Here is a 27,663-nt window from a genome sequence, read left to right as displayed (position 1 = left end):
ACTCTGTCTAGAGAATTCTCATGGTAACCTTCACTGAGTTCAAAACCTATCGAATGAGACTTCTGAAGGATATGTAATTTTAATTTAATTTAATATGCAATTTAAGTAATCCTGGTGGTGGTGGTGGAGAGTGCCATCAGGTCATAGCTGACTTATGGTGACCCCCCCCTCCCCCAGTGGGGAAGGATTTCATGTCAAGAGACTAACAAGTAGTTTGCCATTGCCTGCCTCTGCAACCCTGGTCTTTGTTGGAGGTCTCCCATCCAATTACTAACCAAGGCCAACACTGCTTAGCTTCTGAGATGTGGCTCACCTAGGCTATCCAGGTCAGGACTAAAATAATCTTATGGCTGCACAAAACAAGGTACAGTGTAACAAGAACTCCTCCTGCTGTCTGGTATTCATGGAAAACCTAGAGCTCGGAACCCATGGTCTTCATCGGGAGTCCCACTACCGTAGAAGAAAAAGAAGAGTTGGCTTTATACCCCACCCTTCACTACCCAAAGGAGTCTCAGAGCGGCTTACAATCTCTTTCCATTCCTCTTCCCACAACAGATACCCTGTGAGGTAGGTAGGGCTGAGAAAGCTCTGAGAGAGCTGTGACTGACCCAAGGTCACCCAGCTGGCTTCAAGTGAGGAATCAAACCCGGTTCTCGATTAAATTCCTGCCACTTTTAACCACTACACCAAACTGGCTCTTGTATGGTGTGTCTTTAGTCTATCAGTCATAAGGGCTCTCTCTTGAGACCACCAACATGCCATCTCTGGCAAAGCTTTCATTTCCATTGGAGGAACTTCCCAGCTGAAGCAGACCCTGGGCAAGATCAGCCACCGTATTAACAGGGTCTAAAAGCAACACCCGATAAGAAAGAGTCAACTATTTATAGCTGGACTGGACAATCCCCCGTTGTGCATCTGTACATATAATCCTTCCATGAAGGAAACAGAACACGTGAGAGTGAGTTATAAAAGAATGGTTGGCATAGCAAAGCGTATGGAAATCCCTCAACTCTTTGAAAGCTGTTCAGACATAATACTGAAGATCGAAAGCCAACACAATTAGGCCACTGAAGAGAAGGAATTTTAAAAATTCATTATGATAGGCTGAATCAGCATGACTTTTAAAAAAAAATCAGAAACTTATCCTTCAGCATACAGAATTTGTAAATGGTAATTATGGAAGAATCTGCGTAAATGATTGTGGCTGTGTTCAGGCTATAATTTAATCTTGAAAATTTACAAAAAACTGACATATACCTTGAGAATGAGATGAAAATGAGAGGTGTTCTTGTATTTTTTTAAAAAAAGAAAGCAGTTAGTAGCTGCCGTTTTCTTTCTTTTTTTTCTTAAAAAAGAAGAGAGGCAGTTCTAAAGAATTTAGATACTGCCAGACATCAAAATAAGGTTAAACAAGCCACTTGTACCAGTTTGCACTCCATGGGTTCCAATCTGAAGCAGACTAGAAGCAAAAAACCATGGCCACCCTAAGGTACTAGTGCCTGGAGCTCTTGGTCCGACAATTCGTTGACTTCCATTATCTTCTCCAAGTGTTCCATGTACCGGCTGTAGTCTTGCAAGAAGTGCGGCACCCTCATGTTCTCGAGCACTGCAAATTCTTTCAGGCGTTCCACATCTTCATAGGAAATCTACATGTGAGGGAGAAAAAGAGTTCATGCCAGAGCATACTGCTGTCAGATACCTGATTCTGCAAACACAATCTTCTGTTCTCCAAGGTGTGCACTGGGGTCTTGCCTGACAGATTGGCACGATCGCTAGGAAGAAGCTCTCAAAATGGTAGCCAGGACATGATGAATGAGTCCTACCATTCCCATTCAAGTGGCTCTTTGTGCATGTTTTGGTCATTCCCTTGGGGACCTGCATGGATTGGGCTTAGCATTTTTCATGGCTTGTGGCACCTTGTACAGAACAAGCATTAACAACTCCTGAAAAACATCCGGGGCACATGTGCAGAGTTTTCCATGTTGCTATTACCATGTTGCATGTTTACTCCGCTCAGGGGACAAACAGCTGTTGGTGGTCCCTGGCCCCAAGGAGGCCCGCCTAGCCTCGACTAGAGCCAGGGCCTTTTCGATCCTGGCTCCCACCTGGTGGAACGCTTTGTCTACTGAAATCAGGGCCCGGCAGGACCTACTATCCTTCCGCTGGGCCTGCAAGACAGAGTTCCGCCAGGCATATGGCTGAGGCTGGGCCTCCGCCAGCCTGGAAAAAAGGGGTGTATAAATCTTAACCCTCCCTGTGAAGGCTGTCCACCATCCTGTTTTAAATGTGTTGTTTTTACTGAACATGAATTTTTAATTGTATTTTTAATATGTTGTTATCCGCCCTGAGCCCGCTCGCAGGGGGGGTGGAATACAAATTTCAAACAAACAAACAAACCATGTAAATTAGGTATGCTTTGTTTCAGAAAGATTTCATCGCTGTGCTTGGCTTTATGCTTTTCAAATGTTCTGCTCCTATACCTTATTGTAGCTCTTTCACAGCATGTCCAAAACGTTGTTCATTATTGTATTTTGCTCAGTGAATGTCTTAGCTGTTGATTGTATTGTATTTTCACTTGCACTGTGTGATCTGCCTTGGATCTCAGTGAGAAAGGCAGACTATTGTTGTTGTTGTTATTATTATTGGTAGAGCTACTTTGAAATGGTTTGTCAGCGTTCTTCTCTCAAGTCCCCAGTATCTCTCAAATCATACATTTAGAACTGATATTTCTTTAAAAGCATAAAAGTACAAAGAGTACCATCTAACATAAAGTCCTCTCTGAGTTGCACAAGAGTATCGCGGGAGCAGATTCAGGCAAATGGATCAGCACAAAATTTTGTTTCTTCTATAAACTTTTTCCATGTGGAAACCAAAAATGAACCTAATACTTCAGAATATGAGCTGTGAGTAACTAATTTCAAAGTCCTGAAAATCTCCTAGGTACATAATATTTTGAACACTTGCTCCCCAGCCTATTCTGCGTGCATCTCTCTCACTGAATGTCAACACTCGGAAATCTTTAATTGCATACTTTCAAAGAACAAGATGTTCTTCACATTGGTTAACATTGCCCACTGGTTTAACCATCCAGTAGTTTCACTCACCTTTCCTAGGGCTGTCAGTAAGTAGAAATCAATGGATTGTCGGTATCTCAGAATTCGAAGAATGCCGTCCAAGTAGACTTGATCTTTACTGAAGCAGCCTTTTAAAAAAACCAGACATTTTGTTAAGCATATTTCTATTTCATGCTCTCAACAGAATAGGTTCTCAAGAAACAAAGTAAAAAAAAGAAAAAAAAGAATAGGTTCTCAAGGCAGCTCAGGAAACTCTCATAACAGGGTTTTTTCCAAACCAAGTTTTTGCTAGCTGGACTGGTTTCTCCCTTCACTTATACATTTTATCATTTTCTGGTTGCTGCCCTCCAAGTTTTTCTTTGAGTTTTTCCTGTATTTTTTTAGACCAGCAGCAGTCTGAAAGAACACAGGACAAACTCGGAAACATACCATGAGGGCAATATCAGGCAAATGATACTGCATGTAAGGCAAGGGATAAAACGATGCAACCGATGAGCCAAGATGCAGAAAAAACTCAATGAGAAAAAGTCCACAATCATATAGGTTACAGTACAAGTGGTGGTATAAACAATTAAATAATTTCAATATAAATGTAGAATAATTGAAAACCAACTGAATATCATACACAAGTTAAAGGGACAACAGAACTGTGGGTAATCAGATTAAAAACAGACAGCAACCAAAAAAATGGCCTGGCTAAATGAAGTTTCTTCAGCTAGCACTGAATATTCCTTACATTAATCTGATGTATCTGAAGAAGGGAGCTGTGGCTCTCGAAAACTCATATCCTGGAAATCTAGTTGGTCTTTAAGGTGCTACTGAACCTGAATCTTGCTCCATAGATTCTGTACCAGATGAATAGCTCTGGAAAGGGAGTTCCAGTACAAAGGCTCCAGGCAGAAAGAGGCCCTGCTTCTTACGGCCATCTGTCTCAACTGGGAGTGCACAAAGCAGAGCCCCTGAAGATGTTTTGAATCATATCAGAAATCCAGTAGCTCAGTTTACAGGGGGGAAAACCCAAACTATTTGCTGATGAAAATCTGCACAAACATTTTCTATTCTTGTGTAGCTTTATTTAAAAACACTAACTGACTACAGCTGCAATCCTATGCATGTATACTTGGAAATCCATCCCATTGAATTCAGTGGGACTCGCTTCTGTGTAAACATACTTAGCATTAGGCTGTGTTTCAGGATTCCAACTCCCTACCTAGTTATTTGACATATTGTGAATATAAATCGACTTAACCTACTGAAGGAAGTGAGATTGGGAACCTAATTTTAAAAAATTGCTGCAGTACTATCGAAATATTTAAAATGGGGTGGATCCATAGCTATGCCACTGAATATGCTACAGGCAAAGTCACCCGTGCACTTCTTTACAAATGGAATTCTAATCCTCTTAAATCCCAATATTTCATCATAAATGAGCAGTGAATCAAGGAAGGATTATCTAGCTCAACATTTGATGATTAATGAGAGAATTTCAAACTGCAATTCTAAAGACCAAACATCTAAGTTGTCTCCTTTTTGTATTATGCTTTAAAAAATTGAATTTTGGATAATGAATAAGGTTTGTACTCCAACTCCATTCTTACCAAAGATCCTTTCCATATTTTGTTAACATCCACTTGTAAGGTTGTAAAGACTTAACTTGGTATGTTCTAACTAGGGGTTGAGTCCAAGAGCTTTTCAGCTGGTGGAAAAAGAAGAGGGGACCCCCTTTGACCTCCAAAAAAGGAGATCACAGGACCTGCACGGAAAATAGGATGTGGGTTGTAATAAGTAAGGAACTGGGACAAGAAAGTATTCAAAAGCTGGCCGAATCCAATATTAATCTTTGCCTCTTAATCTCACTTGAGACCCCATTTGAGCCACAGATTTGAAAAATATTTCAGCTTAAAAAATTTAAAAAAAAGCTTACCTGGTTGGGATGTATCGGTCCAACCTCTCTTGGCTCGAACACAATAATCCCACCTTGTATTGGGGTCCTTGACAAACCTTCCTATGTCCTGAAAGAGTTCACTAAAAGACATCCGGCTTGCTTGGTAGACGGTATAATAGAGAAGGGCTGCCCTCCACAGAAATGGGTCCTTTCGGAGCAGAACGCTATGAATACTCGCCAATCCTTCCTCCGTGGGGTTGATGGGCTTTAGTCCATGCTTTCTGCGGCCGGTCCAGTTGCTCCATGGTTGGCTGTTGTTGTTAATGCCCCTAAGATAGTGAGTCCCTACACAAAATATACATACAGACCATGTCAGGGTATTAACCACGAGTCGCACAACCAACGACCATTGCAGAAACCTAAATAGTATACCTCTGGACACTAGTTGCAGGGGACAAATTCAGAACTTTCTGAAACAAAGTGCAGCCAAAAAGTAAACGGTTTGGACTGTGGGCTTGATTTCCTGCCTCAAGGTCTGTTTAATTGCAAGGGGGATGGTGAGTGAGTTGCATTTGATGGATCGCACTTAGTCTCTAAGCTCAGATCTGTACACTGATTAGATGTGAAGTGGGAGGAACTGGAGGAGAGAATGAGAGTGGAAAGCAGGGCTTTTTTTCAGCTGGAACGCGGTGGAACAGAGTTCCGGAACCTCTTGAAAATGGTCACATGGCTGGTGGCCCCGCCCCCAGATTTCCAGACAGAGGGAAGTTTAGATTGCCCTCTGCACCGCTGAGCAGTGTGGAGGGCAATCTCAACTCCCCTCTGTCTGGAGATCAGGGGGTGGGGCCACCAGCCATGTGACCATTTTCTCCGAGGGCAAGCCACTGAGTTCCACCACCTCTTTTCCCAGAAAAAAAAGCCCTGGTGAAAAGAAATGCCTACTGCTTTCTATACCTGTTGATTTCCTCAATAAATACTTCCCCCTGCAATATAGACATCAAATCAGGCACATTTCTGGTCTTGGGAGCCCAAGAAAATAGATTAAAAATAACGGTGAGAGGGCATTTGTAGGGAGAATTAGCCGGCAGGGAAAGCGTTAAACACTCCCATCCTGCTCAATGATTCTCCCCTGCAAATGTCCCCTGACCCCTTCATGAACCTTATGAGGCAAACATAAGGTGGGAACACCAGGCACGTCCTTTGCTCTCCCATCTTTCCCTTTGCAGAAGAGGGGGGGCAGACATTCTTGCTGATTTCCTCCTCCTGTTGCAGTCCCCAGCTTTGCTCATTATGTGGTTCCAGAGGCAGAGGGTCTGCTGAACCCGCCCCCCCCCTCCCCATGAACAAAATTTCAGGAGCTCAGTGGGCAAGAAAGCAGGAAAATCCTGCTCCGTGAAGTCCATGACTAGTTGAACACGCACCACTATTTCCTTTGCATACCTATTTCATGCCTTAACATCCCTTCTAGCCAATGTTCACGTGCAGTGGAAATATTGATCGTCAGAGTTGGGCGGCCGTTCACGATAGTCATCGAGGCTCGAGAAAGCAAGTCTTCAGTGACGTGAACCACAATCTATAGAAAAACAAAAAGGCTCCAGCTATTAAGGGTTCTTCCCAACATTAAACTTGCCCCCCCACCCACCCAGGCAACGTCTACAAAAAAAACTCATGCTATCTCCATCCTATTTGTCATTTGAGTTGTTTCAACTTTTTTATAACCTAAATGTTACCAGCCTATGCTAGTCACTTTGGAAGCTTCACAAAAGACTCAACATAATGTATTTTGCTAGGCCAAAACTGGAATGCCTCACCAGGGGTCTGATCTAGGGCTATTATTCAGCACATGGCGAATGGGTAGAAGGCATAAGGGGGGGGGGAGTGCACACTGCAAAAGTGTAAAGCGTCTCCCACCCCCCACCTGCCCCACATCTTCCTACAGCCACTATACCAGTTGCTTGACTACTGTGAAGAGCAAGTGCTGACTGCACCTGGCCCCATGGCAAGCCTGAACTGGAACAAGCCGAGGCTGAGTTTGGTCTTGTGAAAGGACCCATCCGAATGGCCAAGAGAGGGAGAGACTTAAGGATACAAAATTCTGGGCTCTAAGTTGGGCAGGCTGCTGCTGAAGGATAGTTAGCAGCATACCCATTTTGATCAAACATCTTCAGTGTGTTCTTCTGAATGCAAAGGAAAGACCAGATTTCTTTCACTGGGGGGATCATGATTACATGGAACACCTCTATGCCCAACGTCTAATTGGACAGTGAGAAATGAAAGCGAATGGCAATGGAGAGATTGTTTCGGGCCAGAAGCAATGGTTAATACTTGGATTGGACACCGGGGCTGCTATGCAGAGGAAGGCAACGGCCAACCATCTCTGTTCATCTTTTGCTTTGACAATCCCATGGCCCTGGGGGTCACCATGAGTAAGTTGCAATTTGACATCACACAATTATTTTTAAATTAAGTAAATAAATACTTTCACCCAACAACGTAAATTTAGAATGCCCGTTCCTCATTGCCAAACAGCTAGAGTGGAAATGGATAGGAGACATTTAGAAGTGAAACAACAAATGCTAATTGGGTTACATGATAAAGTGCAAGCTAGATGACCCGGCTCTAAGGCAGCCGATGGAAAAACGAACCTAGATTGTGCAAAGATACGCAAGAAAAAGAAAACTGACACTTAGTGATAATCCCAGGGGGGACTGCTCTTCGATGATTGGATAGTTTCAACCCATCTTCAATTGCTGCAGGCTTATCTAGGTGATAATTATTTATGAAGCAAGAGAAGCAGAGTTAGTCTTCATTTTCCTCTCCCCTAAAGTTCTGTTGCTGGAATACTGCATCTTCCCAGCATTCAAAATGCAACATGTTGGGTTCGATCCAATACATTTTATGAAAGAAGACTCCTGTTTGGGGAAGTGTCTTTATATAGCATTGCCAGCCATTAGCTTGCAACCAGTGGGAGAGGAGTGACGTCAAAAAAACCAGCATGATGTCACTTCTGGAGAATACCACCAGCAGCGGCATATCATCACCATGACCTCAAAATGACGCTCTAGGATTCAGACAATATAGTAAAATCATAGAGTTCTTCCTGAATCCTACAACATCTTGTTGGTGTCACACCAAAAACAAGATGTCACTTCTGGGTATCTGCCCCTTTTTCAAACAATTTCCACCCCCCTGTGGACTCTGGTTGGGCGATAGAGAGGGAGAGCAGGCGGTCTCCTGTTGATATGGGTCTTCCTTATCCTCATAGCTAGAAAGGAATTGCTGGATTCACACCTTTGTTACTTTGAAAAGATCATTTCTCTTCCAATGGACACTATTATTGCCAATCTATGTGAATATGTGAAGGTTATGGGCGCCTTCTGGATCTGATTATGCTGGTAAACTCCTACCCTGTGCCATTTTGAACTTTCTATTTTGCTTTCCTGTAACCACTCCAGTACAGAAGCACTCGTATACTGTGGAAACTGCTGAGTTGAAATTCACATTAAAAAAAACCTTTAAGGGGAGCCTCCTGCAGGAAACGGCCACGTTAGAATTCATCAAAAGTTCTGACGCAATCTGTTCCCCAGCCAGCCCCCCGCCCAAGCCCGAGTAAGGACTTGAAGTCCCTTTGCCATGATAGGTGTTAACAATTGCAATAAAACTCATCAACTAGCTTAGCAAAACTCGAGAACTGGCCCATTAGTGCTATTGAGAATCGTCTCTGCACTTCCTTGATTATATTTACAATTTATAGAATTACATTTCACTCTATGCTTCCTGCTTTGCATAGCCACTTGTCCCCACTTAAAAAATAATAATCTCTTGTATATATGTCTGCCAACTGCAACTAAGACATACTTCTGACGAAGTGGGCTCTCTACCATGAAAGCTTATGCTGGAATAAAATATTGCTGACCCTATAAAATGCCACTAAACTCCCGTTTATCATACAGCAATAAAGGATCCCAGATGTCTCACTCCACCACTATAGCGCTCTGTCACTTCAGAGTTAGGCAGGCAGCCCCCAGGGCAATTTTCACTGTGGGCACACTACGCTCTAGGGAGGCTGCGACTGGGGCCTGTGGGGTAAAGTGAGGCTTTTAGAAGTGAGCCAACCTCGCCTAGGCAGCCTTCTTTCACCATATATTTCCTGACATGGCTCCAGATGCGACTTCTGGGAAGGAGGCTGCCTCCTGTAGCCAGCTCGAAATTTTCGTAGCTTCCGTATTTTTGCAAGGTCAGCTCCATAATTTTGATGGCCTGCAGAGAAAACAAAAGCATAGACACACATGTGAGATTTGGGGATGGCTTCTCAGTGGAGGCCAAGGTGCTGTGCGCTTGCTCCAGCCGAGCACTTGCTTCCTTGCTGGGATAACGAGGATTGAGGAATACACAGGGGATTACTGGGCAAGGTGGATGAAAACTGAGGTGTGTGGAATCCTGAGAGTCTCTGTACATGAGACATCTTACACGAGAACGCTCAAGGGTAAGGAGACGCAATGTTAACCGGGAAGCGTAGTTTAAAAAGACAGAACCGAAGGCTCTGTCAATTTCACCTCTCTACAGGAGGATAGTTTTTTAAAAAAGCCTGGAGGAGATCCCTCCTCAGAGGGTTTATTAATTTCATCTTCACCTCCCAGAAGGGGAGGTGCAATTGACAGTGCCTTTGGCTCTGTCTATGCTTCCGGGCTAATGTTGTGTCTCTCTATACCTGAGCATTCTCGTGTAAGATTTCTCATGTAGAGAGACTCATTCAACTGTTCTCCTCTGGCGTCAAGGCCAGCAGTCTGGAAGCCAGCTGGTAGTCAATCCTAAGCAGAGCTACCCCCTTATAAGTCCCTTGACGTCAGCAGCTTAGAATAGTTTAGGATAACTCTGTATAGGATTGCAATGGAAAGCTGGTTAGCAAGAACAGGCAGTGGTGCGCTGAAGAGCAGCACAGAGCAGGCCGCCTCTGGCACGCTATCATGGGGGCACAGAGAATAAAGCTCCTGGATCCCTTAACCAAAGTCCCTCAGTGTCTTACATTTTGATATTTGAAGGTGGGGGGGGGGCAAACAGGAGCAACTGATATTGTATCTGTATGTACCCATCGGTATCTTTATAGGCACAGTTCATCTCAACAACATTTAAAGAATTATTCAGTTTCCAGACTGCCCAGAAGAGAAAGTTGGACATTCGTATCCTCAAACCACCTGTGGTCCCAGGCATATCTAGAAATCCTGACCATGTGGCTCGACCCCCCTCACTTCAAGAGGAGACAGCTCCACACCTACAAAAGGATATATATGCGTGCACCCATCTGCTCTCTCCATTGAGGTAAATGGAGCCACTGCAGGCAGGGAAGCTCCATGTGCACATTGGAGCCTCGCAAACCTACATCAAGCTGCTGAACTGAAGAGCTATTTTCCTTTCTGCTAAACTTATTAGATGTTTATGCTTCTGTTCCTCTGAGGAGTTCAGGGTAGTGCACATGGGCCCTCTGCCCCACAATATCGTCCCAACAACCTTGTGAGGTAGATTAGGCCAAGAGAGAGGGTGTGGCTGGCCCAAGATCACCTGGGGACCTTTGGGGCAGAGCAACCAGGGTCCCCCCAGTCGGACCCTGACATTCCAATCCCTGCACTGCTGCAGATTCTTGCCACGATGACCTGAGAGATTCGATTCTTACAGGGAAATGTGTGTTCCCAGCTGGGCAGTAGGACATCGGTGTACTTTCCAGTGTGTAGCCTAAATAATTCAGTGGTAGTTCTTCAGTTCTGTAACAAGGCCCCAGCACTTTGACAGACATTCATGACAGTCGCTTGTCACCCTCTAGATCTGGTTTCTAAAAGACAATCGCTTTTTTCATTTAACAGACTGTCCTCCTTTAATATTTTATCCTCTGGCATGACCCTTTCCTTCATTAAATTTCCTTCTGCCAGAAGCCAACAAAGGAAAAGCGGAAAGTATGAAAAACTCAACGGAGGTAGATTTTTCCAAGATGTCACTGTTGGAAACTTCACGAGCTGCTAATGAAATCAAAACTCTTTGAGAGAATCTAGAGATGTTAACACCAAGCCCATCTCTGTCAATGCCTCCAAGAGGGGCATGGGAGCCCATAGCCCATTTTTTTATTTTTTAAAACATTGCTGTGTTGCCTTTCCACCCATATAGGGTCCCACACATAACACCAAAAACAAGGAGGGCCAATTTTACCTGCAAAGGGGGCAAGGGATGCTAAGCCCTACTGCCCCTCATCTTATACCTTCGCACTCCATCCCTCCAGGAGCTTTTCTCTTCAGATGAACTCCAGTACTGCTTGGGTGCAAGAAGGGGGAAGGAAAGGGCTACTGGAAAGTAAGCTGCAGGAGGAAGTGGAATTCAGCTAATCAGGTTATTAAAATCGGGCCCCACCCCATTCTTTAGACATTGCTGGGATAGATCTGCCACATCTAAGCTTACTTATTTCTTTAAAAACGTAGATGCTGCCTCTCCAGAGACTTGCTTGAGGTGGCTCACATAAAGGGTTGCCAGATCTCCTGGTGTTGTGGAAGACCTCCCACTGGTGGCAACCCCCACTTCCCCTTGCTGCTCTGTTAGCTGGCGGAAGTAGAATTAATTTTAAAAATTACCACTGGTGCAATGGTGTGATGTCACTTCCATCCCCAGAAGTGATGTAATGCTGTCATGCCAATGGCTACCCCCACATGTCCCCCAAACTTCTGCTTGGTGCCAACCATCAGCTGGTAACCCAAAGAAAAAAAATGCAATTAAACTATTTTTTTAAAAAAACAACAACAACGTATCATTTACCAAAACAAATTAGGGGCTTAAAAGAACTTTCAGCAGCCATAAGATATCCACAAAAGAGCTCCCAGGCTAGAAGCAGACCGTAAGACAGGAAGGTGGCATGAAGAATTTCCATCTACGCAAATCACCTTTCGGCCAATATCACGAGTACTGCAGTTTTAAAGGCATTTGCCTGGGAGTAAGCTCTACTGAATAAAATAGGACTAACTTCTGAGTAGACCAGCTCAGGATTGCTCCCTTTGAAAAAAGAAAGCAGATCACTGATGCCTTGCAAATCTTTGCCCTAACGGATACATTCATTCATGCCGCTAGTGCGCGGATTCCTTTGCTTAGTGCTAAAGATACACAATGTGCTGGCAAACTTAACACAAGTCACAGGGACGAGCTTTGCGTTGAATCATTGGGAATCACCCGATCGGTGGCTGAACTGAGGTTTGCAGGCACTCTGGGCTTCCGGCGTGGAGACTGCAACGACGTAAGAGTGCCATCGAGCAACACATGTAGTATTTGCAGGGCTTTTTTTCAGCTGGAACACAGTGGAACAGAGTTCTGGAACCTCTTGAAAATGGTCACATGGCTGGTGGCCCCGCCCCCTGATCTCCAGACAGAGGGGAGTTTAGATTGCAGGCTCTGGATGGCAATCAGATGGTCAGTTTGGAGGTCGTTTATTTCATTTATACCCTACCTTTCTCCCCCCCATGAAGACTCAAAGCAGCTTACATCATTCTCCTCTATTTTATCCTCACAACAACCCCATGAGGTAGGTTAGGTTGAGCGTATATGACATTCAGGCCCTGGCATCTCCAGTTAAAAGTATCCAGTAGTAGATGATGTGAAAGACCTCCACCTGCAACCCTGGAGAGCCACTGCTAGACAGAGCAGACAGCATTGACCAAAATAGACCAAAGGTTTCATTTGGCATAAGGCATCATCACATGTCCAGGAAGTACCTTGCATTGTGTCATGCACAGACAGAAAAGATACACCTTTACTTAGTGCAAGCAAACAGCAAGGAATCACTTTTGCATTTCCACTTGTACATGTGGAAATTGTCCATAGGATCCAACAACTCAATATCCATATTTCTATGTAGTGAGATCCAGCAATCATAGGTCTGGGAAGCCAGATGGGCACCTAGAAGTTCGTCAATTGCAAAGGATTTCTCAACAGCTCCAGTGGAGGGGGCAATTCCTATGCATTTTGCATTTACAAAGCTTGTCCCTCCACTGAAACAAACCTCACTTGTGCAGAAATAAGGTCTGGAGTCAGGACAAAAAAGTGCAAATCAACACACACACACACACACACACACACACACACACACACACACGTAGAACATATGCTATGTAGAGAATCCCAGATGTGGCATGGAAATCATAGGAACATATAAGTATAGAACCCCAGGGGTAGCAATATGGTGTAGTGGGTTAGAATGTTGGACTAGGATCTTGAAGACCCATATTCAAGCTCACTGGGTGACCTTGTGTCAGTCATATTCTCAGCCTCTCTGATCTCACAGAATTCGAATGTAAAATGAGGATTGGAGGTCTACATGCAGATCTCCGCTCCCTGGGAGAAGGAAAAGATAAAAAATGTGACAGATTCCCAAATGCCACTGAAAAACAGTAGCTCGACACTTACATCAACGGAGCCGGGCATGTCTCGTACTCGTCTCTGGCACAGTCAGAAACCCAATCACAGTCAAGGGCAAATAAACCAGGTCGCTGCCTAACAGTGCCATCCTAAGCAGAGTTACACCCCTCTAAGGCCACTGAAGTCCACAGCTTTAGAAAAGTGTAACCCTGCTTAGGACTGCACTCTGTGAATGTGATGGGTAACACTCCAGCATTAATTAAATGACAAGAAATCAATACACATTAATTCATTAACTGAGACTGAAGGGCAAACAACAAATAAATACATAGGTTTGGATTCAGCCAACTTCTCCACTCAATCCTTCCAAGTTCCCGGCCTTCCTCCAGTCCCTGTCCAACATGGCATTTGTCCATGCAGGTCCCATGAGCCTTTTGGGGTGATCAAAAGGGATTTCTCTGTTTTCACCAACCCATGATTTCCCTGCCTAAGTAGTTCTGTTGTCAATACTACCTTTATCACCGGAAGTATACTGCTGTTAAATTACAGTACAGCAAAATATAGAAAATGCAGTACCTTTTTTTTTAATTCCACAGAGAGATGAAAATTGCCTACTTCTCTTTCCTTGCTAACCTAAACCAATAAAACTACGTGGCTACTTATGCACCATATTATTCGATCAGAGAGACTGAGATTTTTAAAAATATCTAGAGCAATCTATATCCGCTGAGGTCTTTTCTGCATCAGCAATTTACTCCTCTCTTTTCGAGCGTTCACTCCTCAAGGATCAGATTCTTTTTGCCCACCTACCCTTCCACACACCATTCTTAATCCTGGTGGGAGTGCTGCCTTTTTTTGTCTACATCACCATGAAATAAATAGGGGTATGTGGTGAGATGTGGACATCATCGTTGGCGTCACCAGTGCCGTCACATGACCACCACTCCTTTAAAAAAAATTTCATGTATGCCCAATCACATTATTATGCTATGACATTACAACATTATGACATTACCATGACCAAAGTTGCCCAGCACAAAGGTGTCAACAAGGCGGGGGGGGGGGGGAAGCAATATAGAAATGAAAGCAAAAAGAAATCCAACATGGCAAGCATGCAATATTGGCACAAAGTCACCCCAAACACAGAAATTTTAACGCAAAAAGCATAAAACCTAAAAGAGATCCATATAACCCAGGGCTTTTTTTCTGGGAAAAGAGGTAGTGGAACTCAGTGAGTTGCCCTTGGAGAAAGTGGTCACATGGCTGGTGGCCCCGCCCCCTGATCTCCAGACAGAGGGGAGTTGAGATTGCCCTCCGCGCTGCTCAGTGGTGTGGAGGGCAATCTAAACTCCCCTCTGTCTGGAGATCAGGGGGCGGGGCCACCAGCCATGTGACCATTTTCAAGAGGTTCTGGAACTCCATTCCACCGCATTCCAACTGAAAAAAAGCCCTGATGTAACCACAACACAAATTAACCATCATATTGTTATGACACACTTTTTTTGGTCAAGAAAACTTAATGACATTCTAACAATGTAATATCACTGTTATCCTATTGTGTTGGTTTGCACCCAACACCCACCCTCATGGTACCGGTCTCTGCCTCCCAACTCTGGGTCAGCCTGCGCGGTGCTCTTCGGCTTGGACGGCAGGGTGTAAATGTGTGTTGTAAATCCTAAACAAAAATGTCCACCTGGAGCATGGCTGTTCAGGACAAATCCTGAAAGTTATGAGCAAAAATTGCCAAACTTTTCTGTATGAGAGCTACTTCTAAGTCATGAAAAAACATCCCAAGATTTTAAAATATATATAATTCCCTGTTAGTATTTTAAATTTGCATCTTAACCTCTAGCATGTTATCAAGTTTTATCCTGCCCTAGAGAAAGGAAAAAGTAAATACCTCACACTATAGTAAAACAAATGCGAATGCTCAAATAAAGACCATTGCGACGCTTGATTTAAAGCAGAGAACTCAATTTCCGAGAGCCGCAATCTTGTGAAAAAGATAAAAACAATTACTCAGGAAGAACTCCACAAATTGGGTGAGTGAGGCAAAAGAAGTTCAGTGTAGGCAAGCATAATGCATGCTGGAACAAAAAACTTCCAATGTCAAGTATATGCTGATGGGGTCTGAACTTGCTGAGACTGAGCGAGAAAGAGACCTTGGGGTTGTAGTGGATAGCTCAATGAAAGTGTCAACCAGTGTATCACAGCAGTAAAAAAGGCAAACTCTGGTCAAATCCACATTACTCATTCTAAGTCGCATGTTCCCCGCATTCTCCACGGAATCCCGAGTGCCAGTCACATTACCTCATTAAACAGACGCATTTCATTCGTATTTCTCCCGAATATGTGGTCACAGGTTTTCAACGGGAGTTTCACGGTGGCCATGAACAGGCCAATGCGCAATTTACGCTGTTTTTTTAAAAACCACCCCCCTTCCTGTCTCTCCGGCCGTTCCGAGAGTTCCTATTGGCTGATTCAACTTGCAAGTGCTCCGTAGTCTGCAAAAGACTGTTTTTGACTTCATAGCATTGGATTTATTGATTATGCTGTTTCTGAATCAAATCTGGTAGTTTGAAAAATCATTTTGGGGTGAATCCATCCTCAGAACGGACTCGCGAAACTTCCTTTTTAACTGTTTTTTTTTAAATTTTATATAACTGTAATATCGAAATTACGAAATATCGAAATAATGACACTCCAAGGAAGTGAAACTTCAGTAAAATTCAGGCACTGAACTGTCCTGCATAGGAAATGCCCATGAAAGCTTCCCACATGCTTCCAAATTTCCAAAAAAGAAACGGGAGAGAGCCATCAGTGCTGTCAGTGGGGGAAAGAGAGGCATCATTATCTTCAATGAAGTTTCTTTATAAGGCAAGATCGAAATAATGGAAAAGTGCGCTCCAAAAAATTTAAAAAAAACGGGTGGGGAAAAAAGGTCCCGCCCAAAAAAGCGGTTTTCGAGCAGCCGTGTGACCGGAGGAACGCGCGAGAAAGATGGATTGGAAGCAGGAAAAGGAAAAAATCGCGGATTGGAGGCAAACGGAAGATATCCGATAAACATGCGGGTAATGGGTGAATGTGGATTCGACCTCTGTTCTGGGAATTATTAGAAAAGGGATTGAAAATAAAAAGGCCATTATTATAATGCCTGTATAGACCTATGGTGTGGCCTCATCTTTGTGGAAACTAAGCACTGGAAAAGATAATGGGTTGTTTTTTATGATTGTTTTCTACCCACTAGAGGAGTGCTGCAATTTTTACAGATTCTCCTTCCCATTACAGACCACCACCACCCCCAGCAGGCCAGCAATGTTCCTAAGACCACATTTTATTGGTCACAGTGGACTGTGCAGATGGGGCAGAAAAGTTCCATTCCACAGTATATTGGATGCAGCCCATTGTGATTACTTTTCCCAATCACTTTTTGCCCAATCACTTTAGTTGGATCCAAAGTTTCTGTTGCACTAACAGAGGAGCCTTCCCCTGATGCCTCTTCCCTGGAGCAAAGAATTAGTAAGCAAAACTAGGTCCCTGGCAGACAATGCGAGGGTTTCTACATTGTCAAGGAATTTCCCAAGTATGCAGAAAAATATGACCTTATAAACTAACCAAACTGATGAGGCCCAAATATGCTCCAGAAAGGATGGAATGTTGAGGGCAACTGAATGTCAGTTAAAAAGGAAAGGGGAGGAGATTGGCCTGCTCAAGTTCCTGAAGTCTCACAGCATCGGAGAACGGGAAATTCTGAGATTGGGTTTTCCTCTTTCTGCAATTCCTCATGGATCCTCAACTTGTACTGACTGCAATCCAGATTTGCAGTACAATTATTTTAGAAGGGAGATACGAAAAGGTTGCATACTCTGAGGGGTTTTGTCCCTGCCCTCTAGCCGAGGTGGAAACAATGGGACATGTCCTTTTACGCTGTCCCCTCTATAAAGAAATTCGAGTTAAGAAGACCATTCTTTCCCTTATGGATAGATCTCTTATGGAGATGGGCAGAGTATGCCTAGATAAACTATTAACAGATGGAATCTCAGCTATTACCAAGGTAACAGCTAAATTCTGTGCTCAGGTGATTAAACTGCGCAATAAATTTCAGTCCTGTTCACTTGAGCCCAGATTCAGATCACATTAGGAGGTCTCTATTTTGTTTTTGGTTTTAGGTCTCTAGATCCAAATTTTAAAATGGTTATCCAGGACGCTGTTTTATATTTTTTATTCCTTTATTTTAATTCTCCGATGTAATTTGAACTAAGTATCCTGATATCTGTATATTTTTAACCGAAGTTTCTTTTAACCTGTATATTGTATACCAGATAATGTTCTGTATAATAAGCTTGAATCTGGTCGTGGACCGTAATAAAAAAAATTACTCACTGCCAGACTAAGATTTGGTTTTCCAAAAAGAGGAGGTTGGGAGAGAGAACTCTAAGGAGTTCTAAGTTTTGCCCGTATACCCCAGAAAATTATTTGGCAGACTCTGGCTGGAGAAAGGACTCATTCAGTTCTCACTTTCTGGGTCACTCTGGTAGGCAGAACCCTCCTTCCCAGGCCTGAAAAGTCTGCCTGCCTGCCTAGCCAGGATCATTCCTTCACCGTCTCCCCAACAAGAAGGCAATCATCACCCTTTACCTGGTACCACCACCACCTGATCCATTTCCTCATCCCCATACTCATCCATTGCTGGATTCAGTGGTTGAGCAAATGAGACTGAAAGTGAGCTGAAGATGACAAGCAGCAGAAGTAGGGGGCACTACTGCAGTTAAACAAGTACAGCTTTCACCCCAGTCCACAGATTCTCACGGGGAAATGGCTGTATGTGGATCTTGGCAAACCTGTGAGCCGAACAGATGGCTGATGCTCGCTGCGGGCAGAGCAGGTAGTATAGTAAGTTTAGAACAGGGTGCAAGTTCAAAATATAAGGGACAACAGACTTAAAATGACCGGGGGGTGGCGCACTGGAAAAGATTCTGGCAATGACAGTGGTGTGATCTGTGAGAAGCATCTGCAATCTTTACCTGCTTGAGAAATGTGCCTGATGCATGGCTGTGCTTCGCCAACACGTTGGACAAGGCAGGACTCGCATATTCAAATTGTGGATTGTAGCTGTAATCAGACTTGAAGAACTTCATCTTCTCCTTCTCCACATTGGAAGGCTTGATGGCAGTGAGGATACAGAGTTTTCGCCCACTGGCATCGCCTTCCTTTAAGTAGCTTTTGGATGGCTGCAGCGGCTTTGGCTTGGTCAGGCTGGAGAAGGAACATCGTTTCGCCTTGGGTCTGGGGGACGGCCCAATGCTGTTCCCTGCCACGGAAATGCTGTGTGCTAGCCTGGGGGGCACCGGGCTGGTGATAAAAAGAGAGGGCTGTCTATTGAGGCAGCACCACCCGCTTCGGAGGAAAGGCAGGGGGGTCTTGATCTTGCGGCGCTCGTTGGTTCGTGATGAATTGGAGGATTTCACAGCCTTTCTATGCCTCTTGGGATATGCCAAGGGACGCTTCTGCAACAAGTGCTTTTTCCCCTCTTTGCTCTGCAGGAGGACATTGTAGCTGCTAGTCCCTGTGGTGAAGGTGTCCTTAAGGATTCCAGACCGGGATAGGTCCGGAATGCTGCTTTCATTCTGAAGAATCAGTTTATAGTCTCCAGGAGTCAAGAGGGTCTTTTTGGAGAACTCTCGCTGTGGCCAGTGAAGCTTTTCTGTGTTAAACAGAAGAAAAAGGAGGTTATAAAAGAAGCAAACAGCGCAATCCCATGTAGAAATGCTCCAGTCTAAACCTGTTGAAATGAATGGGCTTAGACAGGAGGAACTCTGCAGCATTATTTATCTAAGAATGACAGGTTCTAAAAAAGGGCTGTATTTAACTATAACCAGGGCTCATTTCGAGGGGGAACACACAGGAACGCAGTTCCGGCAGTTCCCCAAAGAGGCCATTTTGGGCCTGTTTCATCCTGAATTGGGGCCAAAACGGCCCGGATCAGGCCTCTGACGGGTGGTGGATCACTCTCCTGTTCAGCAGTGGCCTGATCCTGACCATTTTCAACCCCTTTTGGCCATTTTGGACCCAATTTCGGCCCTGAATGGCCAGGATTGGGTCCAAAGCAACCAGGATAGGTGATGTCAGGGGGTGTGGCATATGCAAATCAGTTATGCCAATGACAAATTTCTGGTGATGTTAAGGGGTGTGGCATATACTAATGAATTATGCTAATGAATTATGCTAATGAGTTCCTCCAGCTCTTTTTCTACGAAATGACCCCTGACTACATAATATGCAGCCAACTTCATATGCACAGAAATACTGAAGGCAATTTTCAGCAATATAATTTGACTATTCCTTAACATACCCTTGAATGTTATCATCAGCTATTTGGCAGGCAAATGTGTTCACGGTTCTTTGGACAAGCGCATTAACCGATACCGTCATGCAAACAGAAAAGCAAATTCAGAATTTGGCAGCCTAGGAATCTAAACTCTTGCGTATTTTAAAAATCAAATCTCTGTCCTTATGGCTGGGTTACAGCATCTGCTTTCACGCAGAAGTCCCAGGTTCAGCCTCCAGCATCTCCACTTTAAAAAGGATCAGGTAATCGAAGATGTGAATTATGTCCAGCGCCTGCTTGTTCCTCCACCAATACAGAAAACGGCATCACCTTCTCCAGCGCTGCTTTTAATGGCCTGAAAGAAATGCAACTATGTACAATTGGGGGTACAAAGACTGAAGAAGAGGATCACACCCAAGCCCTGGATGACTAGCAGGACAACATACACACACTCATTCAGGGCGGAGACACAGGTAGCATAAAGAGACCTCACCTTTGCCACAAAGAAACGCCAGCCTTCCAACTCAAATTGCAAACATGCGTACCGAACAATCAAACTCTTTGCTCTTGGTTTTGCCTCTCCCTTCATGCTTCAGTTAAGCTTTTCCCCTTTTAATAATATATATATATATATATATATATATATATATATATATATATATATATATATATATATATATATATATATATATATATATATATATATTTAAAGTGCCCCATGAACATTTGTTGGTTCATTCATTATTTTCTTTTAAGAAATTACACAAGTGGGGGATTTCTTGGAGAGGTCGCCAATGAGTGCTGTGCAGGATTCCACTTTAAACTTACAAAATCCAATTTTTTTTTCCGAGATGGGACCTGAATAGGAAAGGGCTGTTTAGACTGGCTGTGGTCAGACCACCCACTGCACCAAAATACTACTTGGGCTTCAAGTGGAATAACTCTCCATAGGATTGCAAGTTACTTCCTTCTGCTTACATAAAGATGATGTGAGGTTAGTTTTATTTTATGGCCAATTTGGGAAATGTTCTTTTTGTGCTCGGCAAAGCATTCCTTTAGGGCACCAGAGTTGGAATCTGATTGGATTGTTTTAATCAGCGTCAGCCCAAAGATGCTTATCTAGTGTGTTTTGCTGGCAGCTCTGATAAACTGCCATTCTTGCAAACATCAGGAAAAATCTTCTGAGAACAATGCAGTCAAAATACCCTGCAATAAACTAAGGGCTACATCCCTCCTTACAGTACAAAGACAGTCCCACTATACGAGCGCATATGCGCCAGATCATAAGAGGAAGGCTACCGGCCACATGAAAGCACATGCCCCAGTGCTATTTTAAATTGCAAGAATGAGAAAGAAAAACTGGCCCAGTTTTCTGACAGGGGGCTGAAAGCGTGATGAAATTTATTTTTTTTAGATATTTATACCCCACATGTCTCCCCAGCAGCTTACAATATTCTCCTCTCCTCCATTTTAACCTGAGAAGAGGAGGACTGGCCCACGGGTGGCCACCTGGCAAGCTTTCACGGCAGAGTTGGGATTCAAATATGGGTCTCCCATATCCTAGTCTGACACTCAAACCACTGCACCATGCCACAAGCAATCTTTATTGACAAGAACTTCTCTCCAGCTGTTTACAATGTTTGCTGAATACCAAGAAAGAATTAGATAAATTTGCAAAAGCCTAATTTCAAAGGTTAAGATAAGAGTGTCTTTTGTTAAATCCTGTTGCCTCCTGTTAAATCCTCCTGCATTGCCTAAGATCAGACAGGATCTTAGTCAAACCTACTCTTACACTTATTTCCAGGAAACACGTCTGTTCAGCAAACACCTGCAAACTACACTTGCACCGGCTCATATCACCCCTGCTTGACCCTGCTGTCCATCAGGACTCTACAATCCACATTGCAAAAAGCAACACAGCACGCCAAAGCAATTTTTAAAAATATACATACATTTGAATGTTTAAACAAAAGATTACAAAACATTATGACTACATATAAAACACAAAACATAAATATATGAACACAGACAGATAATTCTTAAAATCATAGAAAATTCCTTTAACATACAACCCATCAAAGGGGATTGGTTCTAATTTTCCCTTTTTCATATTTCTAGATTTTTGATACACTGTTAATTTCACTAGTCTCATGGGGTCCCAGATTTAATTAACAAGTCCTGTTTTGTTGAAAGAGTACATTTTAAAAATGCCAATCAAGCTGCTGTTACCACATCATCCCCCACAGTGGTGGGGGAGGGTTCTCCCCACCACTGCACTTTGTTAATTTGTTTTATTGTTTGTATATTGATTTTAGTTCTTGTTTTTATCAATTTTAACTGTTCACCGCCCAGAGCCCCTGGGGATGGGCGGTATATAAATTGAAATATAAATAAATTTTAAAAAATCATCAATATATTTAATTCTCAACATGGCTCCATCTGTGGATGCTTAAATCTGGAGACTAGGGCTATGACCAGACAAATCAGATCTTTCCAGAAACTTGAGGAAAACTCCAAGTTTGCAGAAAAATCTGAAATTTTAAAAAATATTAAATGGGGGGCTACCCCATCACACCAAATAATAGAAGCAGCAGCTGTACCTCTAAGAATGGAATGCCCTTCCAATGGCCATGGTGGGGTTGCTAAGCAACCACAACAATATTGCCAGCCTTCAAATTTTAGTTTCTGTCAGTAAAAGGGGAGGACATTCCAAGGCTATTTTGGTTTCCTGGTCCACCCCTGCTCCCTAGCCTCTTCTCTTTGAGAGAAGACCCATCGGGGCTAGGTCCAGCAGCAACCACCAGCAAGTTGCTTCCATGCAATTTGTGTGACTCACCCAGGTGCAGTGGTGGTTACCAGATGAGCTGATGCCACACAACTTGTCTGGATCCAGTGGCAGCCTCTGCACAACTTGGGAAACTTGGCCAGGCCTGGCAGTGGCTATCACACAAATCCACCAAAGTGACTTGCGACCACATGACTTTTGCTACTAGGCAAGCCTTTTCCCAGTGAGAGGCTGCCAGGGGGGAGGGAAAGTGGGAAAGCCAAGAGCTAATGTGCTGTGGTGGCTAGACTAGGATCTGGGAGGCCCGGGTTCAAATCCTTGGCCTGCCATGGAAGCTTACTGGGCAACCTTGGGCCAGTAACTTTCTCAGCCTAGCCTTCCTCACAAGATTGTTATGAGGAAAAATGGAGGAGAGGAAAATGAGATAAGCTGCCTTGAGTACTCAATGGGGAGAAAGGTGGAGTATAAATGATACATTAACAATAAATACATTCCTTTTAGATGCATGTGCTACAGACAGATTTTACTTTGAGTCCAAGAATTTTCTACCCAACAACAATTCTGTACTCAAAATAAATTATGCAAGTTAAGTAGTTTTTTGATGAATTGTATAAACGTGCTCGACATGAATGGTGTGGTCTGGATCAAAATCAGATATATAAATTTATACAGAACACTGTAATTTAGAGTGCAAAGAGAATAGCTATCCATAAGTGAGGTTTAATAGGGTTCCAATTGAAGGGGACCAGGAGTGGAAGAAAAGACAGAAAGACCAATGGCCACATAGTGTATAACCTCCTTGAAATCCATCTACATTATTAAACAAAAACAAGCACAGAGTTGCCAAACATCTATGAGTGCTAGAAACTTGCTTTTTTAAAAGTGGAAGCTATAAATGGAAGAAATCCATAACTGTAGCGAAAATGGACTGTAACAGTTAGCTATTTGAGACTGGAAAAAACAAATTTGAATCATAAGATGTCTAACAATTGTGAGAGATTATCTAGCCCTTTAAACATCTGGTGTTGATCTATCCATTTAAGCATGCCGGCAATGGCAGCTCTGGGACTATTTTGCTTTTAACAATACTACCCAAAAGCCATCTCATAACTCTCATATTTACAAAAAAGAAGGATAAGTAGGGACTCTGGAAAATAGTTAGGGACTATATATATATTGGATGGATCATATATATATATATGCAATCTCCAAACAATGTCACATTGTATTTTTCTGTCAGGTCTCTCATCTTTGAACCCTCAAATGTGATGGATTTCAGAGGGAAGCTGTACATATTACTAACTTTTTCATTTGAATAGGGTTTTTTTCTTTCTATGGCTTACATTTTCTTGCATTATATTCAAGCTGTTTAGAGGCCCAGCATGTTTGTTAAAAATGACAACTCACAGGAAAGCAAAAACCTCCTGAAAGTCAACCTCGTCGGGTTAGTTCTGCATAATGGCAGCATTGCTATCGATTTTAAACTGGCAGCAAACAAAAAGCCCAGACTTTACTTGTGACAAAATATGTTATTGAGAGCCGAGCAAGAAAGCACAGAAATTAACTTACATATGTATTGGGGGATTCAAATCCTTATTGTGTCATTTAGAGCATATTAATCCAATGTATTGTCGAAGGCTTTCACGGCCGGAGAACGATGGTTGTTGTGGGTTTTCCGGGCTGTATTGCCATGGTCTTGGCATTGTAGTTCCTGACGTTTCGCCAGCAGCTGTGGCTGGCATCTTCAGAGGTGTAGCACCAAAAGACAGAGATCTCTCAGGGAGAGAGATACAGCCCGGAAAACCCACAACCCACAACAACCATCATATTAATCCAAATACATGAATGGCAATTTTTGACTCTTCACAAAAATTGAAGGGTCCATTTCTCTACAAAAGGGAAAAAAGCCCCAGGTTCACAAAGAGGTACCTGTTCAGGATAAGGGATGTTTACATTTTTATTACCTTTAATCCAGATTCTGTTTCTACCACACTAAATGTACATGCAGCATTTTCAATTAAACTAACTCCCACTTGGGCCAAGACCTTGATGGAGATTGTGAGAAGTAATTAATTACTCCTAAGGCAGAGAGGTATTTGGGTTCTTCTTTAATTGCTCTAACACCCAAAGCACAGTCCCATTTGGTTACAGTGAAACTGTCAACAGCTGCAAAAATTGGATGGATAAAAAAAATACCCCCCCCCCCCATATAGAGCAATACTCACCAGTGACTCGAATGGATTCAAGCATCCTTCCTTATGGAGTGGGTATGTGTCTTTAGGAGTCTCTGCCTTTCCCCCCTCTCTTCTCCTTTGAGAGCCCCGAAGCTCTCACTGCTCCCTTCCAGCATGGACAGCCTGGTAGATGCAGCCAAGGGGCAAGGGAGGAGAGGAGAGTCTTTTGTTTGATGCAACCAGGCTTATAGCCCTGCTTGGCTTGGCTTTAAGGGTCCCCTTTACCATCTCTCAGCAACCCCGCCCCCTTCTCTCCTTCCTATAAAGGGACAGAAGAGACAGCGACTAGGTCTGTTGCTAGGACACCCCCCATCTTCGGCATGCCAGAACACAAACCTACAGAGAAAAGAAAAAAAAGGTGGGAGGCTTGCGGCTGCGCAATGGACGCTGCCATGCAGGATCTCAACCTGAAACTACATTTCCCAAGGTGCAGTGCGTCGCGAAGGATGCTGGGAGCTGTAGTTTTTCAGCAGGAACAACCAGGGAGCTCCAGATAGAGGTGGCAAAAGGGGTTAAGTCACAGGACACGGTGTACGCATACACTAATAAGCGATGGTCTCAGTGATTCAGAGGCCTGCCTCCCACTTGCAGGTTTGCATGTTCTTGGTACTAAACGGGATAAGGAGTCACAATAGCTGCTTTATAAAGTTATCCTGCCATGTAACAGCGGGCAGTCTGTTGAAAATCACCTGTAAATGTAATTGGTGGGGGGGGGGCGGTTAATTATTATTATTATTATTATTTATTCAATTTATATACCGCCCATCCCAGGGGCTCTGGGCGGTGAACAGTTAAAATTGATAAAAACAAAAACTAAAATCAATATACAAATAATAAAACAAATTAACAAAGTGCAGTGGTGGGGAGAACCTTCCCCACCCCAAAGGTGGGAGGCCGACATGGCACCACCAATTATTAAGAATAATTTCAGCATAGAAGTGGCTGGACATGAGTATTCAGCCACTGGCCACAGAGTTAAGTACTACTACGTGGTGGAATGGAGTTCCCGAACCTCTTGAAAATGGTCACATGGCTGGTGGCCCCGCCCCCTGATCTCCAGACAGAGGGGAGTTTAGATTGCTCTCTGCGCCACTGGAGCAGCTGTGGAGGGCAATCTAAACTCCCCTCTGTCTGGAGATCAGGGGGAGGGGCCACCAACCATGTGACCATTTCATTGGCCCTGGGAGCATGCGTGCACTTTGGGCGCACACATGTGGTACCAGGGGCACCACCTCCCACCAAGAGTTGCCCCCTGTGCTGGCAACCCACTGAGTTCCAACACCTCTTTTCCCAGAAAAAAAGCCCTGACTACTACTGTCTGTGGAACTCACCATCATGGAAGGCTTAGGTTGTCTGAAAAATGAAAACAAGATTCTGGGCCATATGGTTGTGATCAATTCCCAGACCTGCATGTACTACTTAAGGACATCTCTTAGGCCAGATGGCAGCTCACCAGAATAGATGGGATGTGGCTTTTTGGGGGGGCCAAAACCCCCCAATGCAAAGTAAGGAACTCTAGAGGACTTAGCCGTGTTAGTCTGTAGTAGCAAAATAGAAAAGAATCCAGTAGCACCTTTAAGAGTAACCAACTTTACTGTAGCATAAGCTTCGAGAACCATAGTTCTCTTCATCAGATGCATCTGAAGAAGAGAACTGATTCTCGAAAGCTTATGCTACAGTAGGTTAGTCTTAAAGGTGCTACTGGACCCTTTTCTATTAAGGAACTCTATATTTCCATCATTTACATAGACACTAGAATCCAGTTTTTCAAGGCTCAGAATTTGGATGATTACGGCAAACATTTATTCATTAATTTTAAGCACAGAGCTGTAGTATGAGTTTTCGGCTCTAAGCTGGATGCTCTTTTTTGGTTTTTAAAAATTTTATTTTTAATTTATACAAGGAAGGACAATTTATATGGTAACAAACTAACCAAATTTACAAAATAACATACTTTAAACATAAAATTCAATATGAGTTATCCAAAAAGTCCAATTTGTTTCATAGAGAGTTAAATTCTTTCCTCTTTGTAAAGAGGTAAATTTAATCATAATAAATGTTTCTTTAACTTTTATCTATATGACTGCTCCTTCTTTTTCAGTCTCTTGGCACTTTGCTGCTGAATTAAAGATTACCATTCTTTCACAAAACAAAAAAACCTTCAAAGGGAAATTTCAGGATGAAACAGTTGAATTAAAATTTATCACCAAGTTTGATACCATCCAGCTAAGTCTCAATCACACTGACAGTTTCCTCTTACTCTATAGGCTTTTAAAAAGTAAATCTAGAACAATTTTGTTAGCACTTGTTACATCTCTTGTATGTGATAAGCATAGAGATATCACCAATGTACCTCATATTTTGAACTACTGTGTACAATTTTTTTCATCTCGGTGCCTAAGTGTATCTTGACATCTTAGTATACATTTCATATTTCAAATGAAGTAGGCTCTAGTTCATAACCCTGCACACTATAATAACTCTATTAAAGCTGCCAAAAGACTCTTTTGTTTTGTTTTTGTTTTCCTGCAAGACATGAACACAGTTACGCCTCTGAAATCTCTAAACTCTTCGTCTGTATACCTGGAATTATTTCACTGAGATCCATGAATCCTTTGAAACAGTCTCTTGGAATATATATTAGTAAGCTCGTTCTGCATAATGATAGTCATATGTACATATGTACATTCTTCTTTTCACCATCTCAGTCCTAAATGAATCTGTAATGTTGGGTCTTCAGTCCATTTTAAGTTCCTTGTTTCTTAACAGAATTACTGTTATCCTTTTAAATTGCCGATGCATGAGAAAAGCGCCTGGAAAGAATGAAAAACCATATAGTGTATACATTTTGAAATCTTTTTGTTTTAGTAGAGTATGAACATTAGAGCATGGTTGATCCATTAGCACATGTGATATCCCTTGGTGACATGTGCACATTATATCATTGTGTGTCCCTCATATATAACAAACAT

General features: G+C 43.0%; 1 protein-coding gene across 1 annotated transcript; it reads right to left on the bottom strand.

Annotated features, from left to right (window-relative positions):
• Nucleotides 1–1,264: 1,264 nt before the first annotated feature.
• MATCAP2 (microtubule associated tyrosine carboxypeptidase 2) lies at nt 1,265–24,994 on the bottom strand. The gene is made up of 7 exons (XM_054991741.1): nt 24,683–24,994; nt 18,369–19,048; nt 9,076–9,219; nt 6,400–6,532; nt 4,999–5,304; nt 3,105–3,202; nt 1,265–1,646 (listed from the first exon to the last, which is right to left on the bottom strand). Exons 1-7 carry the CDS (start codon nt 24,705–24,707, stop codon nt 1,485–1,487), a joined length of 1,548 nt encoding a protein of 515 aa, XP_054847716.1. The 5' UTR covers nt 24,708–24,994; the 3' UTR covers nt 1,265–1,484.
• Between the last annotated feature and the right edge of the window lie 2,669 nt (nt 24,995–27,663).

Source organism: Eublepharis macularius, chromosome 11 (assembly GCF_028583425.1).
Source record: "Eublepharis macularius isolate TG4126 chromosome 11, MPM_Emac_v1.0, whole genome shotgun sequence".
NCBI classification, from domain to species: Eukaryota; Metazoa; Chordata; class Lepidosauria; order Squamata; family Eublepharidae; genus Eublepharis; species Eublepharis macularius.
This window is presented reverse-complemented; position numbering and strand designations above follow the sequence as displayed.